This window comes from Echiichthys vipera (genome assembly GCF_963691815.1).
Source record: "Echiichthys vipera genome assembly, chromosome: 16".
NCBI lineage: Eukaryota > Metazoa > Chordata > Actinopteri > Perciformes > Trachinidae > Echiichthys > Echiichthys vipera.
In genome coordinates this window covers 16,625,460-16,644,943 of record NC_139841.1, presented here as the reverse complement: position 1 = coordinate 16,644,943, position 19,484 = coordinate 16,625,460, and the positions used below count along the sequence as shown (strand labels likewise).

General features: G+C 41.0%; 2 protein-coding genes across 3 annotated transcripts; one reads left to right on the top strand and one right to left on the bottom strand.

Moving 5' to 3' along the window:
• Positions 1-3,333: 3,333 nt before the first annotated feature.
• Positions 3,334-7,493, bottom strand: LOC310958834 (uncharacterized protein). 2 transcript variants are annotated; one of them, XM_083929963.1, is made up of 3 exons: positions 7,367-7,493; positions 6,052-6,725; positions 3,334-6,015 (listed from the first exon to the last, which is right to left on the bottom strand). In XM_083929963.1, exons 2-3 carry the CDS (start codon positions 6,719-6,721, stop codon positions 5,198-5,200), a joined length of 1,488 nt encoding a protein of 495 aa, XP_083786089.1. In that variant the 5' UTR covers positions 6,722-6,725; positions 7,367-7,493; the 3' UTR covers positions 3,334-5,197. The 2 variants fall into 2 exon arrangements, with proteins under 2 accessions (XP_083786089.1, XP_083786088.1); XM_083929962.1 differs by having other exon boundaries at positions 3,334-6,725.
• Positions 7,494-9,262: 1,769 nt separating this feature from the next.
• LOC310959181 (protein phosphatase PTC7 homolog) lies at positions 9,263-19,336 on the top strand. Its single transcript, XM_083930438.1, has 6 exons — positions 9,263-9,760; positions 12,137-12,316; positions 13,345-13,543; positions 14,818-14,941; positions 15,038-15,167; positions 16,179-19,336. Exons 1-6 carry the CDS (start codon positions 9,559-9,561, stop codon positions 16,235-16,237), a joined length of 894 nt encoding a protein of 297 aa, XP_083786564.1. The 5' UTR covers positions 9,263-9,558; the 3' UTR covers positions 16,238-19,336.
• The last annotated feature ends 148 nt before the right edge of the window (positions 19,337-19,484 follow it).

Here is a 19,484-nt window from a genome sequence, read left to right as displayed (position 1 = left end):
ACCAACTACTAATAATTTATTTTCAAAAATGTAATACCGCCTGACAGTGTTATAGTTTGTGTTTTAGGAATTTAATATTCAATACATTGGATTTGAAATGAAAGAACATTGTGAGGGAAATTATTACATTATTGGGTCAAGATTCTTAGGATTTCTTCTGCAAAAATGATTGTTGCTTTGGGTATGTTTATACCCAATATATACCTCTTATGAACATGATAAATGTGCCTTAGCCACATTTGAAATTAATTTAAAAGAGTGTACTATAAAATGTGTGAATATAGTGTCTTACATCTCACATCCTGATGGTGTTGGAGGAATCATCTGAAAGGTAGTGCGGGAGACCAAGTAGGGCAGCTGTTCTTTGGTTTTGGTTTTTGTCCTAAAAAAACAGGTAATAGTGGTTGAATGCAATACACAAGCTAGGTTCCTAATCTTAGTACTCTTTGGAAATATTTATCTACACCGTACATACCTCCTTTTGAAGACAATTCAGAATGCTGGGCCAACCTCCATCTCTTACAGTATAGCTTTTCTATATTGATTGAAAATGCTAAAAAATGATAATGTTAAAAAATGTACTAATACTACAATTAATTACAATTTGGGACCAAAAAAACAAGAGAATCTCAATCTGTAAAGCAGAGACTACTCACAAAATTCTGATTTCTGGTTGCATTGGGTACATTTTTATAATGACAATAGCCATAAAAGGCCATTGGAAGCAACTGTGCAAATGAATCCCAACAAAGGATAACATCCTGTTTTAAGATTTCCTTTGTATAGCAATTACTCACTGAGGGTGGCCTTGAATTCTTAAAAAAAACTTTTTTTGTCACATGATGAATTGAAGTAATAGGGTTATAGCGTCGAACAACAGCAAAACTACTCATGTATCAAGTCATATGCTCAGTACTTCCCATACACCCTCAAATCTCACCATTTACAAGTTATCCTTCCAGTTAAAGGGCCAATTAAGGAGTAATTAAGGAGATAAACAAATCATTTATCTAACGACTGCTGAGAATTGAGGATGAAAGTTAAACATACGTGCGATAATGCAAACAGTAATGTTGGTTTTGCACCGGTCTTTGCATTTGATGAATAATGGGAGAAAACTAGGTGTTGTGACTGTATGTGAAATGCCGCCATCAGCCAAAATCATTCAGCTTGTACTGTATTATTGATCTTCAACCAATAGAAAAGCATGGTTTGTTTCGGGGAGGAGCCCTGCTGGCTTTGGTGAGTGGATGTTGGTGTGGAAATAGCACTGATAACAAAATGTTTCTCTTCTATACGGAAAGTGTTGTGATTTGACAAAGGACTGCCGCTCCAGCATCACGACCTCTCACTGTGACCGATCAGAAAGGTAAAGACTAAATTAATTAATATTTGTTAATTTCACAATGGATGGTATCAACATATTTTACCTGTGGGATCAAAGATTATAGTAAGTATAAATAACCCTCCAGATGCATTGCAATGATACAGAGCTGCATATCCACATTTGATACTATTTGGTAGTGTATAACATGTTCTGTAATGTATAGGACTTATCAGAGCAAAAAAAAACAAATGCATTATGAAAGGGAGAAATATGCATCACACACATAATGCCCAGCTAATCCCAGTGTTTGACAGAGCATGTGGACAGTTCTGGATGTCTGTTGTGTTAGTGCTGGCGAGCGTGTGACTTTGGATGTGCAGTGAGCTAAATCAAAAGCTTCAATGCCAGCCATTACACTCTCTTTGTCTCGCAAATAAAAGAATACAAAGACAGATCAATTGAATTTCATCAGGCCCAGGTCATTCACTCCCAGCTTTCACAGAGCACTCTTTTATCTACATGCAGGTGTGTTGTTGCAGGGTGCAGATCTCCAGTAATGACTGGCCAGCACAAGCTCCTCTCACTGTGGGTTTGCCTGCTGCTTATGGCAGCTCTGTGGCCTGGGGCATACTGTAAGCGTGGAGGCATCTTCAAGGGTCGAGGGAAAGGGGATGGCGATAAAAAACCTCCCTCTCAGAGCCGAGGCCTCTCCAAGCAGGGCCTGAAGTGGGCAGGAGCAGCAGCAGCAGCCGGGATGCTGGGAGGCACAGGCACCGGGTACGGGCTGGGGTTGTTTGGTAAGCCAAAGCACAGATCTGGAAATCATCACAGCCATAAGACCTCATCCTCTGAGCAAGAGCAACAGGTGTCCCACAACGAAGGCCAAAGATATCCCAACCAGTCTCGCTGGAGGGCCTTTGTTAAGGCGGCAGCCCCTGCTCCCACGACTAACATCTTCCTCACGCTTGGGCATGCGGTGTCGTTTCTTATAGCAGTGTGGATAAGAGACATTTAACACATCTCATCACTGCAGAGTGATCAATCATCAAATGAAGTGAAATAAAAGCTCATTCAAGCAAGTTATCCTTCCTGTCTTTTATTGTTTAACATAAGGTAACGGTATGGTGAAATTACTACCGTTAATTGTTTATGGTTGCAGGGTACAATATTTTTTCTGGGACTCTACTACTACTACTACAATCAAAACATACGCATGGTGGTTAACATCACAAGCTGATTCTAGTATGATTGCTGACTTAATATACTTACCTTTGACTACTTAGGTCATCAAAAGATCAGTTAAGGATAAACTTGTGCTGGATATCAACATGAATGATTGTATAACACCTTCATTTGGGGAATATAAACATTGTTTGACTACAGAGCTGCACATAACAATTATTTCGTCTTATTATATTAATTAGTCGATCTACAGATTAATAATTTGGCATACAAAACAATAGAAAAATGTCTCTGAATACAAATCATTAAATCACCAAATGTCTTGTTGTGTTTTAACAACACTCCAAAACCCCAAATTATTCAATTTCCTATATTGTAAGAACAGGAAAAGCAGCCTATTCTTGAGAAGTGGGAAAACCAGATATATGTTTGCTGGACAAATAATTGCATTATTATAATACATTAATTCAACTTTTCTGTCCAGGGAGGCTTATTGTTTGTCATTTATAGTTTCAACCTTCTTTTTTTTCATTAAACAAAATACATCCAATTCACTGCTAGATAAAAAGCTTTAGCAGATTTACTACTACTTTACTAAACAAAAGTGTCTGAGAGCTGAACTTTTGATTGCTATACTGGTTAGGAAACATTATTAGTAAATCCTTATTTCACTGTCTTCATTCTATATTTTGATGTTATTTCATTGTTATTTAATTCTTTTTAAAGGAGCTTGTGGTGGATAAGTGACTGTGTTTGTGAAATGATCATTTAGGCAGAGAAACCCTTTACTTTACTTATTTTATTTAACACATAAACATCCAGGACAAATCATATTAAACCGTATTAGTAGCCCAAAGCGTTAACGACTGCAAGTCAAAACCAGAGGATTAACATGTCTGTACTTTAAATATGAGCTCAATGACACAATTACAGAATATCAAAACCTAAAGGGAGTTAAGTGCACTTTACAGATATTCTAAAAATAGTATGAAAATGTCAAATTGGGATTTCAAATCAATTTAAAACATTTTGCCATAATCAACAAAAATGCAGGAAAGACAGGAGAAGGAACAGTAAAAACCCTGGGCGGGGTATGAAAACTAATTAACTCGGAGATTAAAGAAATAAACTGTGAGACTGGCCCGATAAGAACAAAATAAACAACTATACAGCAATACATTTCCAGATATACTGTTAAAATGTGGACAGTATCTACTTGACTTTCTTTACTATTACACACTAAATAAAGTGTGTGTGAAGCAAAAGACAGAATACACCAGTATTCAAAAATAGCAGGAAAAAAAACAGACTGAAATACAAAGTTTGTCTTTAAAATGAACAGAACTTGAACTTGGTTGCTCCCCTTGACAAGCCTGCGAACTTGATTTATGTAGCATTTTTCAAAACATGGTTACAAAATGCTTTACAAAACCCAAGGGGGAAAAGTAAATAATTAGTCAAACTCACAAACCCAGGGGGAGGAAAAGCAGAGCAGAATGTTCATTCAGCCACGGGGAGGCTGGAGTGTGTGTAGAGCAAACACAGGTATTTACAGAACACCTGACCTATAGGGCCGTACGACTGCTATGGGAAGATTCAGGTGATAAGGGGAAGACACTGACATGTACTGACCGACTCAAGCATGGAAACATGCAGCAATATACAGAAAATGTACACTGTGACAATGGACCACAAGAGTCTAACTTCCAGTGTATCCAGGCAGTCTTAGGCCAGTGATTCCAATTCCTGGATGGTTCCTGAAACACAGGACTTTCACCCGGTGTTCGCATCCTGGAAGTTCTAAACCAAAGCACAATTTCATCTTTTCCAACCTTAGCCAAGTTGTTTTGGTTAAGAAGTGGCTGTGTTTCACATATAATAATATAAAACACGTATAATAGAATGTCGTATTTCTTAAGATACCATACAAATTGGTAGTGCACAAGGATTCGTAAGATATACGGACCCATTGAGAAGAAACAGTTGACCAGTTTGGTGATTATGAGGGATGCTTGATTTAATATGCAACCACCATTATGGGCAAGCGTTAGTATCGAGATGTCCACATTTATGACCATTAAATGGCCTCTTCTTGGCTATTACACAACAATGCAGAGCAAATATTTTACCACAGGTCCCCGCTGAGCAGCAGCAAATCACATTGTGGACTGAGGGCATTTATAACACCATTAACATATCTTCTTCTTCTAATTGATCCCTTGTGAGTGATCCTCCCCTTTGATTAAGTGAATTAACCAATTGAAAAACCATTGTGTTGAATTGTCCAGTATCGATGAAAAGGACGAATGAAAGATGTTAGTTGGCTGTTTTTGTACACCCAGTACATGTCACATTCCTATTTTACACAGCGGCAAACATACTGTAGCGTATTCTATGCATCCAGTGCACACTACTGTGAAGTTAAAAAGTGCAAATTAACAGAGATGCTTTATACATTCTTGAAAGAATTAACAGAAAAAATAGTGCAGCTTGTACAAGACACAACTGATGAGGTTACATTTTTAACTGACTGCTGCCTCTTGAAATTGACTTACACATCTGCATTTTCTTACCTTTTATTAGTTTATTGTGGTGATAATAGAGCATTGACTAAATACGAACCGAAGCACTTACTATGGAGTCGTGCAGATATAATAGAGGAAGTAGAAATCCACTTGCAGTATGTTGTTACTGGAGTAGAAGCATGCTGGACAGTAACATGAGGAGTGAGGTGAACAGTTGCATCGCCCCGTCACTCAGAGGGCTGCTGCGATTTGGGCGGACTTGTTGCTCAGCTTTTCGTTCCTCCAGAAAACGTGCAGAGTATTCCATGTACTGCTCAACACAGCGCCGGGACTTCACTTGATCAATTAATGCTGGGTATCCGATCTCCTCAATGCTGACGGTGTCATCGTCCTCGTCGCCTCCATTCTGGCTTTTAGGCGTGGTAGAGCTGCTCCCCTGATCTTTAAGAACGTCAGTCCTGTTCATACAGCGATCCATGAACTTGTCGTAAGTCTCTGCCCGTGGAGGAGGCTTGTAGACATAATCACGCCCGTAGTCTTTTTCATCTGTGGATTGGGTGCCATAACGGCGGTACATGTAGTTGTTGTAGTACTGCTCCTCTTCATGGTTGCGGAAACCGAAGTGTGGCCGAGGGAAGCGCCCTAGTCCGTACCCAACAGCCATTCCAGCCACAGCACCAACGCCTGCTGCCAACATAGCCTTTTTGGCAAACCCTGAAGACTTGGGCTGGTAACCCATACTCTGCACAGAACGAGAGAAAGGAGACCCACCCATCCCATGACCACCATATCCATAGCCTCCTCCACCGAAGCGAGGACTGAGGATCTTATTATTTGGGTTCCAGTTGGGGTAGCCACCAACCGCTCCACCGGGGTAACCACCAGGGTAACCACCCGCCCCTCCACCGGGGTAACCCCCTGGATAGGCACCAGGCTGACCCCAACCCTGTCCTGTATTTCCTCCTCTGACTGGGTAACCACCTGCTGCTGGGTAACCACCTGCTGCTGGGTAACCACCTGCTGCTGGGTAGCCTCCTGCAGGGTACTGGTTAGGATATCGGCCTGGGTATTGGTTGGGATGACCTCCTGCAGCTGGGTAACCTCCTGCAGCTGGGTACTGGTTTGGTGGGTTGCCAGCTCTGCCTGGATATTGGTTGGGATAGCTACCACCTGCTGGGTAGCCTCCACCTGCTGGGTAGCCTCCAGCAGGTGGTTGCTGATTTGGATAATTCCCTCTCCCTGGGTTTTGGTTTGGATACCCCCCAGCGGCTGGATTTCCCCCAGCAGCTGGATATCCACCTGCAGGATTCTGGTTTGGATAACCTCCGGGATTAGCTCTACCTTGGTTTGGGTTACTACCGACTCCGGGATAACTTGGTGGGTTTTGTCTGGGAACTCCTCCTGGATTAGTGTTGCCTGGATTAGGGTAACTCCCCCCAGCAGGATATGGATTGGGGTTTCGATTGGGACTCTGTGGCTGTCTGGGGTAGCTTGGCTGTGATGAAGTTTTTGGTTTGGATTGCGTCCCGCCCCTGTTGCTGGAAGACGACGAGGTTTTCCTGCTGCTGCTGCTGCTGCTGCTGCTGCTGCTGCTGCTGCCGCCTCTCTTAGCCCATGTAGATTCAGTGTTCAGGAGAAACACAACAAGAAGGGACACAAGAGCCACCTCGCGCAATCTCCTCATCATGGTCCTACAGAGAAATGTTTTTCAAGGTAATGATCAGTTCATACAATTAGGCATTAAAAACAAACATAGCTTTCCCTGTTCTTTGGATGCATGGTCTGGTGCTACACTTTCATAACAAAGAGATAGGCTATATGAGCAAGAATGGCTTATTACATAACCATCTATCTATCTATCTATCTATCTATCTATCTATCTATCTATCTATCTATCTATCTATCTACCTACCTACCTATCTAGCTACCTACCTACCTACCTACCTACCTACCTACCTACCTATCTATCTATCTATCTATCTATCTATCTATCTAGCAACAGTCTACCGTGTTAAATCCAAGAAGAGAAATGTAATTAAGTTTAGGAGATATTTAAATGTAGCAGTAGAAAAAGAAAATGCCCCTACGTGAATTAAATCATTAACTATATAAGGAGTGAACAATGATCTGTTTTTTTCCGTTTATTATTTTGTAAACATTGAACACAACCATTGCATCATCACCACCACCACCACCACCATCATCACCGTTGACAGAAGCGCTAACGCTAGCCTCCATGATGGGGCTTTAATGCGCCGCTTTGTTCTGTCGTCGAGCCCAAACACAAACACTTTTAAACATCATGGTGGAGTATAACTGGATCATTCCTTACCCTGGACGGTGTTCTCTATGGCGCTTCGGTAATTCGGTGATAACGTGTTGTTGTCCCCCTCTCTCTCTCTCTCTCGGCTCCGTTACATGGATTATGTCTCTGTAGGGAATCTAGCACACCCCTGTCCTGCTTGGGTGCGCTCGTTTCGATGAAGAGCAAGTGCACTGTGGAGTAGAGAGGTGGAGACAGTTTGCTGTGGTTTTCCCATCATGACGCCAAAAACCATATCCATCATTTAGTCTCGTCTCCTCTCTTTGGCGAGATTAAGTGTTTCTCAATTTATTGATTACGAATTTTTCCCTTGCATATTGTTTTTTTTATCCTTCTACCACATCAGACCAATACTATATAATACATTTGTATACTATTACTTACAAAATGTCATATAGCCTACTTAAATAAACATGTTCAACCCATCAACCATTATTTTTAGTCAATTTTAAATTCTAAAAACTAAAAAGCTATTAAACCCTGAATCTGTTTACCCTGTGTGACATTTTTACAATGATTTCTGTTTCTGTTTTGTTTGATGTTTGATTGTTGTCTTTGTTGATGAATAAAAAAAAAAGGGTTAAATAAAAACATATCCGTATTTTCTTTCAATTTTGAATTTACAAAGACATTTCGGTCTAATTTAAATGGTTTAATCCCCATCCCCCCTGGTCTCTAATAATTAACATGTGTTACTATGACAATAGTAAGGATAAGTGTCTAATTCATGTGTATAACTGGTTTATTTCACTGGGGAAATGTTTCATTCAAAAGCAAAGATTCTTAGGTTCTCAGCCTTTATTTCCTCTTTTTTTTATTTGTGGAAGTCACTTCTCAAATCTTTCCCCTGATAAATAATAAAAAGCAACAGCTTTATAGACTGTTACAAGAATTATTAGTATTTGATGAACTTCCTTGACGCCATATTGGTTTATTTACTTTATACTCTATTCAAATTGTTTAATGAATGTACCCCTTTTGTGGTGTGATTTACTGTGTATCATATTATAAACATTTCATACTTGTTATATTTGTTCCTCCCTCATTTACCTCTCTACATTTATTTAATTCATTTGTTTATTACACACCAAAATAATAATAATAAATAATGACAACAACTATAATGTTCACCAACGGTGTGAAATACTTAGCTCAGGTGAATTCTATCTCAAAGTGCAATAGCAATATATTTCCTCTGTGCCTTAGTGTGAATTTAAAATATTTAAAATATATTGTATATTGTTCCTGTTATTCTTATATTTTAAATGTCCCTGTCTTTATATTGTTCATATTTTTCCTATATTTTCTACAATTTATTGTTCCTTATTGATGTTTCTACTATGTTTGCTATTCACTTTGCTGCTGTAAAAAGGAAATGGGACTAATAAAGGAATATCTTATCTTATTATCTAATTATACATATACATAAAGTTTGTGAATTTTGGTTTATAGACATCTTAAATATATATGTGTGTGTGTATATATATATATAATTTATTTGTGCCCTCTGAAATTATATTGTGTATATGTCTGACTATGATTGCAGTCTTGGATTATTTAAAAAAAAACATTTATTACATTTAAAAAAAAATAAAAAAGGACGAACCTGACGTGTCGTGATAGTCTTAGTAGGTTTACACTTTCCGGAGACTTTGTTAAATGATAAAATAAAATAGTCATCCATCCGTTACGTCCAGTTACACTAGAACAAGTGCACACCCCGAAGCCTGCGCAGTTTGGACCAAGGTTTACCAGAGTTTGGCACATCGTGCGGCCAAGGAGGTTTGGTTTGGCAGGTCTGGGATCTGCAGCTCTGTCATTGGGCGATGACGTCGGTGAGCCGTGGCGTCACTGTTGTAAACGATCAAACACCCGTATGTACTCGCAGCTTTCTGTCCACGGTGGAAACATGTCGGGAAGGAGAGAGCCAAGCGGAGGAACTGCGCTCATGAAACGCACACCTGAGGCATAAACTGCGCGTAAATCCGTCTACAACTTGCAGGGGCCACGGTACTATTTTCACGGAAGCGGGTCCAGTTGGGAGCGGATGGGCGGATAAAGACAGAGAGCCGGGACTGATCAGAAGAAGTAGCCGAGCAGGCAGGCAGGCGGCCGGGGCCGGGTAGAGAGAGAGCAGAGGGGGGTGGACACCGTGTGCGGCCTCAAAAACGAGACGGGGTTTGCTGTCTGTTAGTTAGGGGATGTTATCCGTACTGTCGTATGGCAGACTGGTAGCCAGGGCTGTCCTGGGCGGACTCTCTCAGACGGACGGTCGGGACTACAGCCTGATCACCGCCAGTTATGGCTTCGGTAAAGACTTTCGCAAGGGGATCCTGAAGAAAGGGATGTGCTACGGAGATGATGCGTGTTTCATTGCGCGGAACAAGAACGCCGACGTTTTGGGTAAGCTCTCTTTTCCATAAAAAAAACTGCATTGAGGTTGCATGTTGCAGGGCAGCTATGGCGCAGGAAGTACAGCGATTGGACTTGAGACCACAAGGTTGGAGGTTCGATACCCGGCTCCCCATGTCTGTCTACATATTGAAGTGTCATTGAGCTCCTTAGTATATGTTAAAAGCAGAAGCGGATTTTAACTGCATAGTTCTAGCAAGTGTATAATTAAGAAAGTGTTCAGGTGACCTTCAGTGAGCTGGCCTGCACGTGCTCCGACCCCTTGGATGACAACACAACAAGCCCCCCCCCCCTCAGCCCCTCAAGACAACAAAGCCTCAACTTTTGTCCCCCAGGCTATGCTGTATGTCTGTAATGTAATGCTTACTTGAACCAAATGCTTAAACAAGATCAATGCCGCTGCAGTCATGTCACCACATGCATAAACTGCGATCATATGGGGTAGTTATGAGGTGAAACGCTGCATGACCTTTCACCTAGATGAGCTCCAACCGATGAATACACGGCGGTAATGCCACAAAAATAAGCCCGTTAAATCAGGAGACTTGAGATTAGCGTCACTGAAGGTAGAAAAGGCCGGAAACGCATTTATTACAGCTTCTCAGACCGAACACCACAATGTCTTGCAAAGGTCAGAATGGTTGAGTATGGAGGCGGCCATGTTGCTTATAGCGTCAGGGGGTGCTTTGTTCTCACCGCCCAGCTGTAACAGGAGGAGGGCTAAAGCACAGGGAAATGCTTACCTACCGGGCTTGGTCGGCACATACACGACGTATTATTATTAATATTTTTTATAGTTCTCAAGCACTATACAGTGTTAAATGATTAGGCTGATGATGTGGAGTAAATATAGTCAGTTATGAGGAGCAGAGCCCTCCTGTGAGGCTACATGGCAAAGCACAAATGGCATGGTAGTAAACTGCACCACTCTACTTTAGTTTCATGTTTGAGGGAACTTCCAACTGTGGTACAAAGATGAAACTAAACCTAGAGCATGGAAACAATACTTCATTGTTGTTTTCACGTTATATATTTTATTCTTTCTGTTTTAATATTAGCTGCGAGCTGCATGAACATGACTAAGGGGAGAAACATGCTCCTATTCCCTCTAGATATAATATAAAGTGTGAGTTGAAGCTAAATGTTACTATCATATATGCATGGTCTCCTTGTAATGCTAGGACTTCTCTAAAATTCTAATAAAAATAATAATTATTTGTTTTTGGGTGATGCAGAACTGCATTTTAATCAAGGACTGTTTGCTCCTGCAACCTTCTCTTTAGCGAATTTAATAGTATATCCAGTTAAGCCATCCAATGTCGTCCTGGTGAATTCTGACCCATCGGCTACCTAGTTTGATAAATTGCCAATACATTTAATACTCTCTGATCCAGTCTGATTAATCTAACAAAGTGTTAACCCTCACAACAGCTGTGGTGTGTGTAGTTTGGCTGATGATGACATTTTGTAACCTTTCACAGGCAAAAAAAGAAACTGCTGCTGCATTTACTATAATCAACCCTGTTTTCAAACATTGGGACGCTGTGTAAAATGTACATGGAAACAACCACAGGAATGTGATGAAAAGACTGCTCTGGCAAGTAGTGGAGATTTCATCATCTAGGGTACATAATAGCATTAAAGATTCAGAGAATCTGTATTAATCTCTGTACACAAGGGACAAAGCTGAAAGCCAATATTGGATGTTGGTGATCTACTGTTCCTCAGACAGTACTTCATTAAAAACCGACAATATTATGTAGTGGACATCCCTGCATGGGTTCAGGAATCCTTCCAAAAACTATCGTCTATGAACGGTGCATCGCTGCATCCACGCTACCATGCAACGACAAAAACGTATATAAACCACATCCAGAAATGCTACCGCCTTCTCTGGGTCTGAGCTTATTTAAGATGGGGGCAAAGTGTAAAACTGTGCTGTAGACTGATGAGTCAAAAGTTGAAATTATGTTTGAAAATCATGGAAGCTGCGTCTGAGGTTCAGGGAAGGCTTTGCTTATTTCAGCAAGACAATGCCAAACCGCATTCTGCACATTACAACAGCATGACTCTGTCATAAAACTCTGGGCGCTGAACTGACTCACCTGCAGTCCCGACTTGTGTGAAAAACGACAAAGGAGACCCCAAACTATTTAGCAGCTGAAATCCGTGTTAGATGTAAGTTGCTGATTTTCTATTATCTTAGTGTGCATTGGCTAATTGATTAATCAACTCATCGTTTCAGCACTACATGGCCTGGATACTCGTCATCATCTAGTATTACGGAAATGCCATATTTGTTACACGGATGGGTGAGCGCCCAAAGAAGGACTAGACTACAGTTGTATTCCTCTTTTTTTCCATCAGGTGTTGCCGATGGCGTCGGCGGTTGGCGTGACTACGGCGTCGACCCTTCTCAGTTCTCCGCCACATTAATGAGAACCTGCGAGCGACTTGTGAAGGAGGGACGCTTCACGCCCAGTAGCCCAGTGGGTATCCTGACATCAGGCTACTATGAGCTTCTACAGAACAAAGTTCCCCTGCTAGGTAAATACACACGCACAGATGATACATTATGGTTCTCACACAGTTAGTGGAGGAGCGAGTCATGCTCACCATGTGACCAGCTATACGCAGAGAAATGCATAAGAAAGCTGCAGGATGAGTCAGACTATGAGTAGTTGCCTTGCTTAGTGAGATGCACAACGTATTGACTATAAGTCATGACAGCATGTATCTCCATTTAAATTGTTAAGATGTGTTTTCCAAAAAGATGGAGGGATATGCAAATAAGACAGAACTTTAGCTTCACCCAGTGTATTATTTTGCACGAGGGCTGTTAGTCATCATTGATTTAGGCTAAGACCTGCATCCTGACTGATGTAATAACTGCGAGTTGACTAATTCGGACTGTATTTTGCTATGCTCCTGCTGGAAGTTAAAACTCGGTGACCTTGCAGGGACTAAACTATTTCCCTTTTGGCGCGGTGTGAACATTTTGTCTCATAACACAGCTCCAAAAGGTCCCAAATAAATCTGTAACCGACACTGCTGGGGTTTATAAAACTGTCCACATGCCAAACACCTGACCAAGGTCACATTTCTTCTATGGCTCGGTATCCCTGACTTACAGCCGGCCCCTACACGGAATTTCAACCTCCAGCCCTCCTGGCACGATGTTTGTCAAATGTCCTGTTTTTATTTTGGGAAAGTGTTACAAGGTCTGTGTCTGACCTTGATTGCCCAAGGTTATCTGGAATGTTGGTGCCTTAAGCTGCAGCCGGTGAGAGTCTGGGGCAGGCGTGGTACATGCTCCTTGTGTTTGGTTTCTCTTCTTCACTTGTGAATAGCATAATAATCTCAACCACCCACTATGGAAATATGAAAAAAAAGGCAGTGATGTACTGGCAGGGCAGCGTTCTACCTCTCTATAAACACACACAACCTGCACTTTCCTGCCTGTTTCCATTTTCATAACTGACATCAGTTTCTTTTTCACTGTTCTCTTGTCAAATTCCCCTTCTATATACAGTATATCCATAACCTAACTGTGTTTTGCTCTCCTCTGTTTGTAGGGAGCAGCACAGCCTGTATAGTAGTTCTGGATCGACGGAGTCACCGGCTACACACGTGCAACCTCGGTGACTCAGGCTTTCTGGTGGTTCGGGGAGGAGAGGTGGTTCATCGCTCAGATGAGCAACAGCACTATTTTAACACGCCCTTTCAGCTGTCAATCGCTCCTCCTGGAGCTGAAGGCGTGGTGCTCAGTGACAGGTCAGTTTCTCAGGGTTTGATACATCCCTGCAAGTCATATTTGAATGCAATTTGAAGACTATAGATAAATGAATAAATAGATTAATTGTAGAGGTGACACTGATAGCTTTACAACACACTACACAGGATATCGTTGAACCTCTGCACATGCTGAATCTTGAATGAGTGTGCCTTTTTGCAAAGCAAATGATTAAAAGATGTATGTTCACCTTCACATGCTTCCAAACAATTGTTTAGATACGAGATTGGATTCGTTTAAATATGCCGCATCCTTTGATGTGGGCAGCAAACATAATTGCAGTAGGAACCTTTAGACAGTGTTTGCAGGATAAACAACACCTGCTTTGGCATCACACTCCTGGGCGTACGATGCTACGCCGCCATAACTACTTAATCATCTTTCTTTATATCACCCTCATGGAAAATCCTTTCATATCCTTTTTATAGTTTGTTGTTTTGGTTTACATTTCATTGATTTTGCGAGGTGAACATGCCATCATCTTTATTATCATCACAACCTAATAAAATACTTATATTCATCACTATGTACATCACCATGTAGCTTATATTTGTTTGCCATAAAGTGTATTTAAGGCAATGAATTGGCAACAACACAAATCATCTCTTATAGATGTTACCTTCATGCGTCTGCAGACAACTGCAGCAACTACACAAGCACTAATTAGTATCAAGAATGTAAATTCAAAATGTTCCCCCATGAAGTAGTATTTCAAGCACAAGACACATGATACAGGCCTGCCAGGTTACCCAGATGGGTGTCACACCTTGATTCTGACAAAGGCAGCTTTATTAACAAGGGATAAACCTTTTGTACGTTCTGTAATCCTGCCCTCCACCCCACTGGTTTAATCCTGTTCTTCTGGTGTGAAATCAGGTTTAAGATTTAGCCATTCAGCAAGTAAACATTTCTATTTTAAGGTATTTTATTGCTGTGTGGTGTGCCACCTAAAAAAACAACAACCCATAAAACCCTCAAGACGAAGCATGAACGCAAGGTTAAAGGCTCTCAGTAAATAAGTCTTGGGTATGGCACTAGCGAGCACCAGGACCTCTGCAAAGACACACTGGGCAGGCCACTTCCGAGTCGGCTGTCAGATTTAACGCCCACACTGCGTCTGCCGCCAAGATTTGGCAGAGTGACTGCCACTCCACTGACCTGCTTAATTCCATATATCGTTGCCAGCAGCTCAGGCGCCACATGCTCCTATTACACTTGTGACTGATCTTTCCGTGCCCGTGTCTGTTTCCTCTAGCCCTGAAGCAGCTGACAGCTCGTCCTTCGACGTGCAGCTCGGTGACATCATCCTGACGGCAACCGACGGCCTGTTCGACAACATGCCAGACTACATGATCCTTCAGGAACTCAAAAAACTCAAGGTGTCACTTTCAAACATTCCCCATCTAGTTGAACATATGTGCAGACCTAGTTTAGGTCTTTCAAATGTAATGCTTTTTATTTTTTGATCATTTCAGACGACCAACTACGACAGCGTCCTGCAGACTGCCCAGAGTATTGCAAAGCAAGCTCACGACCTTGCCTACGACCCTAATTATATGTCCCCTTTTGCACAGTTTGCCTGTGACAATGGCCTGAATGTAAGAGGTAAGCATGATGTGCTCCAGATGCTGTGTAAATGTAATTTCCATTTAAAGGCCCCAAAACCAAAATGGCCTTTTTCAGAGAAAGTCATCAGTAACTCTTTTCAAGTCTCATTGCAAATTCCTAAAGTAAGGCTTAGTAGTACATATATTTGGACTGCATATATTATTCTTAAATGTATAACAGACTGTATAATTGTTGCATTTAAGTAAATGAATGAGGATAAACCTTGCAAATATTTTTGCTGTCCTTGTCTGATGTTTAAAAATGTTTGTTTTTTTCAACGCATTAGCTACTGTTTATGATATTTAGACATAAAATATACAAGTTTAGGGGTATTTCTGGTTTTATTTTCCCCTTTTAATATGAAGCCAGCATGTACATTCTTTGGTCCAATCATGCTTCTTCTAAGACATTTTTCAAAAATCTGGTCATTTTTATCTGACAGGAACTTGCAGTAATTCATGCTTTTATATTATCCTAGGTTAGATTACTACTCTGCACTGTTCTCGTGCCTCGCACACATACAGTAAAAACCCAATAAAAATCAGCTGATTCAAAAGCCTCATAACCAGGTCAGGATAGAGAGGACACATGACACAGATTTTTTTTTTTTTTAAATCAGTCCATTGGCTCCCCGTCCATCTTAGAGTGGACTCTAACATTTAAATGATCGCTTTTAATGCTCATAAAGGGTTTTATTCGAAATAGATTCACATCAACTCAAACCTTAAAACCAAAGGTGAGCGTTTTTTCTGTTCATTTTAGACTTGCTTTTTCTTGATATTGAAAAGCGCTTTATAAAGAAAAATGACTACTATTATTATCATTGTTTAGTTTGGCTCCTCTTGTCAGAACCAAAGCTAAATACAAAGGGAAATGTCAGTATGCTCCCAGTCAGTGACTTCAAAATAGCCGTGCACTTGAGGGGAACAAAAAATTCCAGGCCTGTTTTGCATGAACTGATAAGTGTTGGCATGGTTCCTCACACTCTTTTGTCTTTTTGTTCTGCAGGAGGGAAGCCAGATGATATCACGGTGCTGCTGTCCATTGTGGCAGAATATACAGACTAAAAGTGTGTCTGGGAGTGTGTGTCTGTGTGCGCTTCTTTCGGACTGATCCTCCTTTCCAGTCTGCCTGAGTCTTCCACCTGCAGCCCCCCCCCCCCATAAAAGCACTGCATCCTGTGGGCTGACAGGGGAGGCCCACCAACATGACACACTCCTTGCTGCAGGGACGACGATGTCTGCCCGTGTACATTTTTGTTGTTGTTTTCTTCCTCTTTTTCTGTTTTGGTGCTTGAACGGTTGAGGGGGAAGCAGGCAGCTAGGTCATTTTCATGTTGATCATGATGCAGGAGGAGTTGGGTACGACGGGCTGAGGGATGCCTTTCAGTCTTTTATTTTTAGGTGATGTGACTGAGAAACAGTCCAGGACAGTTTGGTTTGACTGACCTGGTAAAACCTGGTAGCCCTCATGTTTAAAAAGTGATATTACAAGGAGTAAGCCAAGGTTTTGGATTCTTGGGAGAGTGGTGATAGTTAACTATTGAACCCAGCTAGCGTTGTAAATGTGTTTTTAAAAAATGCATATACTGTAGATGGACTGAGGAAGCTGTAGTTGGAAATGGATGGGTGTTATAAGAGAATGGGATTTAAAGCTGCAGTCAGCAACATTTTTTTGATCATAATCACTGAAATCGAACTTATGCTGCGATAGAACAACATTAAGCAGCCAGTTTTAGAAAAAAAACGTGCCTCTACCTCCTCCTAGAGCCTGTTATTTGTGAGGAAGACGAGTAGCGCGGTGGTAGTGGGGAAGGGGCGTGGGAGTTGTAAACACGGAACGTGACTAAGGACGCACTCACACTGTCCATTCGTACTGTGCCCCGTGCTTTAGGGTAACTGTCTGTTTGTACTCCCATGACTTTAAATGATCCTGAGGCGTAAATACATGTATTGCTTATATGTCAGCACCCCTCTGGGAATTAGTTTGGTCTGACTGTTTTTGAACGTTTCATCTCTCCAAATCTGCAGTAAACAGTCCACCTCTGCATCAAATCAAACCACCGCGAACCGTTTGGCTACAACTTTTTTAAATGTCCGTCGCGGGGAACAGACGCATATAAACAGACATCAGTACTCGTACTCATACACGTGTGCACGCTTGTGTCCGTATATGTGCATCCGCGCTTTACTAAAGTCCACAACCGGCCGCGGCCGGCAAGCGTGCCGTGCCTGGGCACTGGACAGTTGTACTCACACTGGTCAAACGAACTAGACTTTAGGTGTGAAGCGTGCTTGGACACGGTACGAATGGACAGTGTAAGTGCCCCCTAAGTCAACTCGATCTGCTAGACTTGCCGACTGCAGCTTAAAGATTTGGGATTGTGAACTATGGAAGCGCAAACTAGTAATTGCTCAGATCAAAGAAAAGGGAAACCATAACACTTTTTTAAAGAGTTTTCATGTGAAGGTTGATCAGTTTTTGTCATTTGGCTGGCAGATGCGCACATCCTGATAAGTTGTAAATATTTTTGTGTTTTTAGGGCTTCGTTCCGGCCTTTCTGTTGTCTTTTGCTTTGGTTGTGAAGGCAAAGAGTTATTTTGTTACTGTTGTGGATGGTGTACACATGCATTCATAAAACTTCTTTTTTTCTTGTATAGATGTTAATCTTGTAGCGAGCTTTATCAATCCCACACTTCCACTCACTGAAATGAACAAGAAGATCTTTGCTTGGATTGATCGCTGCAATAGTTGTGTGGTAGGAAGGATGTTAAAAATGTGTGAGTGAGCGTGGTATACGCGTGAGATGTCGTTATTGGAATATTTGGTGTATTTAATGTTTATTTGTTATCTCTCAAAGCTAAAGCTAGCATCTGGGAATGCATACAATTACAATGATAGGTCAGGCACGGAAAAGATGTATTTTTTTAACGTTATTTAGTTTTGAAAGTAAGAGTTTGAAGCGTCTGCTGACATGAAATGTGTGATGGATGAGCGATCCAGCTATCTTAACAAGAACCCGGTGTGCATGTTAGTGTGTGTGTGGGTGTATGTGTCAAATTTGTTCTGATTTCTCAGTTCCTTATTTCCCTTTTTACATTTGTTTGCTGCTTCTCTTTTTTTGTAATTCAGATGTCTGTATATGACTTGATGTGATTTATATGAACATGATTGTAAAGACTGTGTGTAAATGTGTTTGCTGCATCAAAACGACATTAATCAAAGACACTGATAATACTGTTCTGCTCATGATAGGCTGTTCTTTTTTTGTCTAACAGCTCACCCAAGTGGTTTGGACAATGTCTTTACAGTTTGAAAAAAGCAGGTGCACCAAAGACGCATTTTTTCGTGTATGTCATACACAATGCTTTGTTGTTACAAACATCATACAGCAATACTGTAAATTCCTTGTGCTCTGAATCTTGTGTGATGACCGGTGAAAACTGGTGGGGACATTAAAAACGTATTTTCTTTGCCTAAAGTTATCAGAGCGAAAGCTGTATCGTATTCTCAGTTTAGGTTATATGTGATCGGTCGCAACAAAGTTTAAAACAAGTTGATGAAACCAAAGAAGGAAAGCCATATATAAACACACGATTAGAATGCTGCTCTGTAAAGATAAAATGTTGTTTTTTCCTCATACACATAATGGATAATCATTTGAATATCACCTGTCCTGCTGTCTGCACTGTTTTTTTTCATGGTTTCTTTCAAAGTATTGGCACCATTTTACAAAGTTAATTACACATAGTTGACACCTGTTCTTGTCGTAGTGGTTCATGGTGTATAAAGGTTGTGAACTTGTATTTTACTTTAAAGATAGTCCTATATTTGACAGAGAGGTGTAACTGCAGATGGAGGAGTGATGAACTTACAGTACCAGGGTGAGCACAGTTTCAGCCTTAACAAATAGCTAGACCTGTAATCAAGAGGCCTTTCCTGTCATTGCAAGCTTGTCTTGTCTCGGTTATGTCGCCCGTCCAGTGTTTGATGTAAATGAAAGTCTGCTCCCCCGCTTTCTCTCCTGTGAAGTTGTTCTCAAAGGTGCTTCTGCAGTCCGTATGGTATGATTGTCCTCTTTTCAGCAAGCGATGTTTGTGTGTATGAGAGATACACCGATGTCTACAGTGTAACAATGCAGGTCTAATTTATGTAAATATGTTTTAAAATATGTAAAATATTTAAATAAAGACTCTAGTATTTATACTAAATTCGCTTGTGTATTTTCATGATGCCATGCCATGTTTCATCTTCAGGAACGAATACACTGTTCACAAAAGGCATTCAATCTTACAAAGAGAAAAACACATTGTG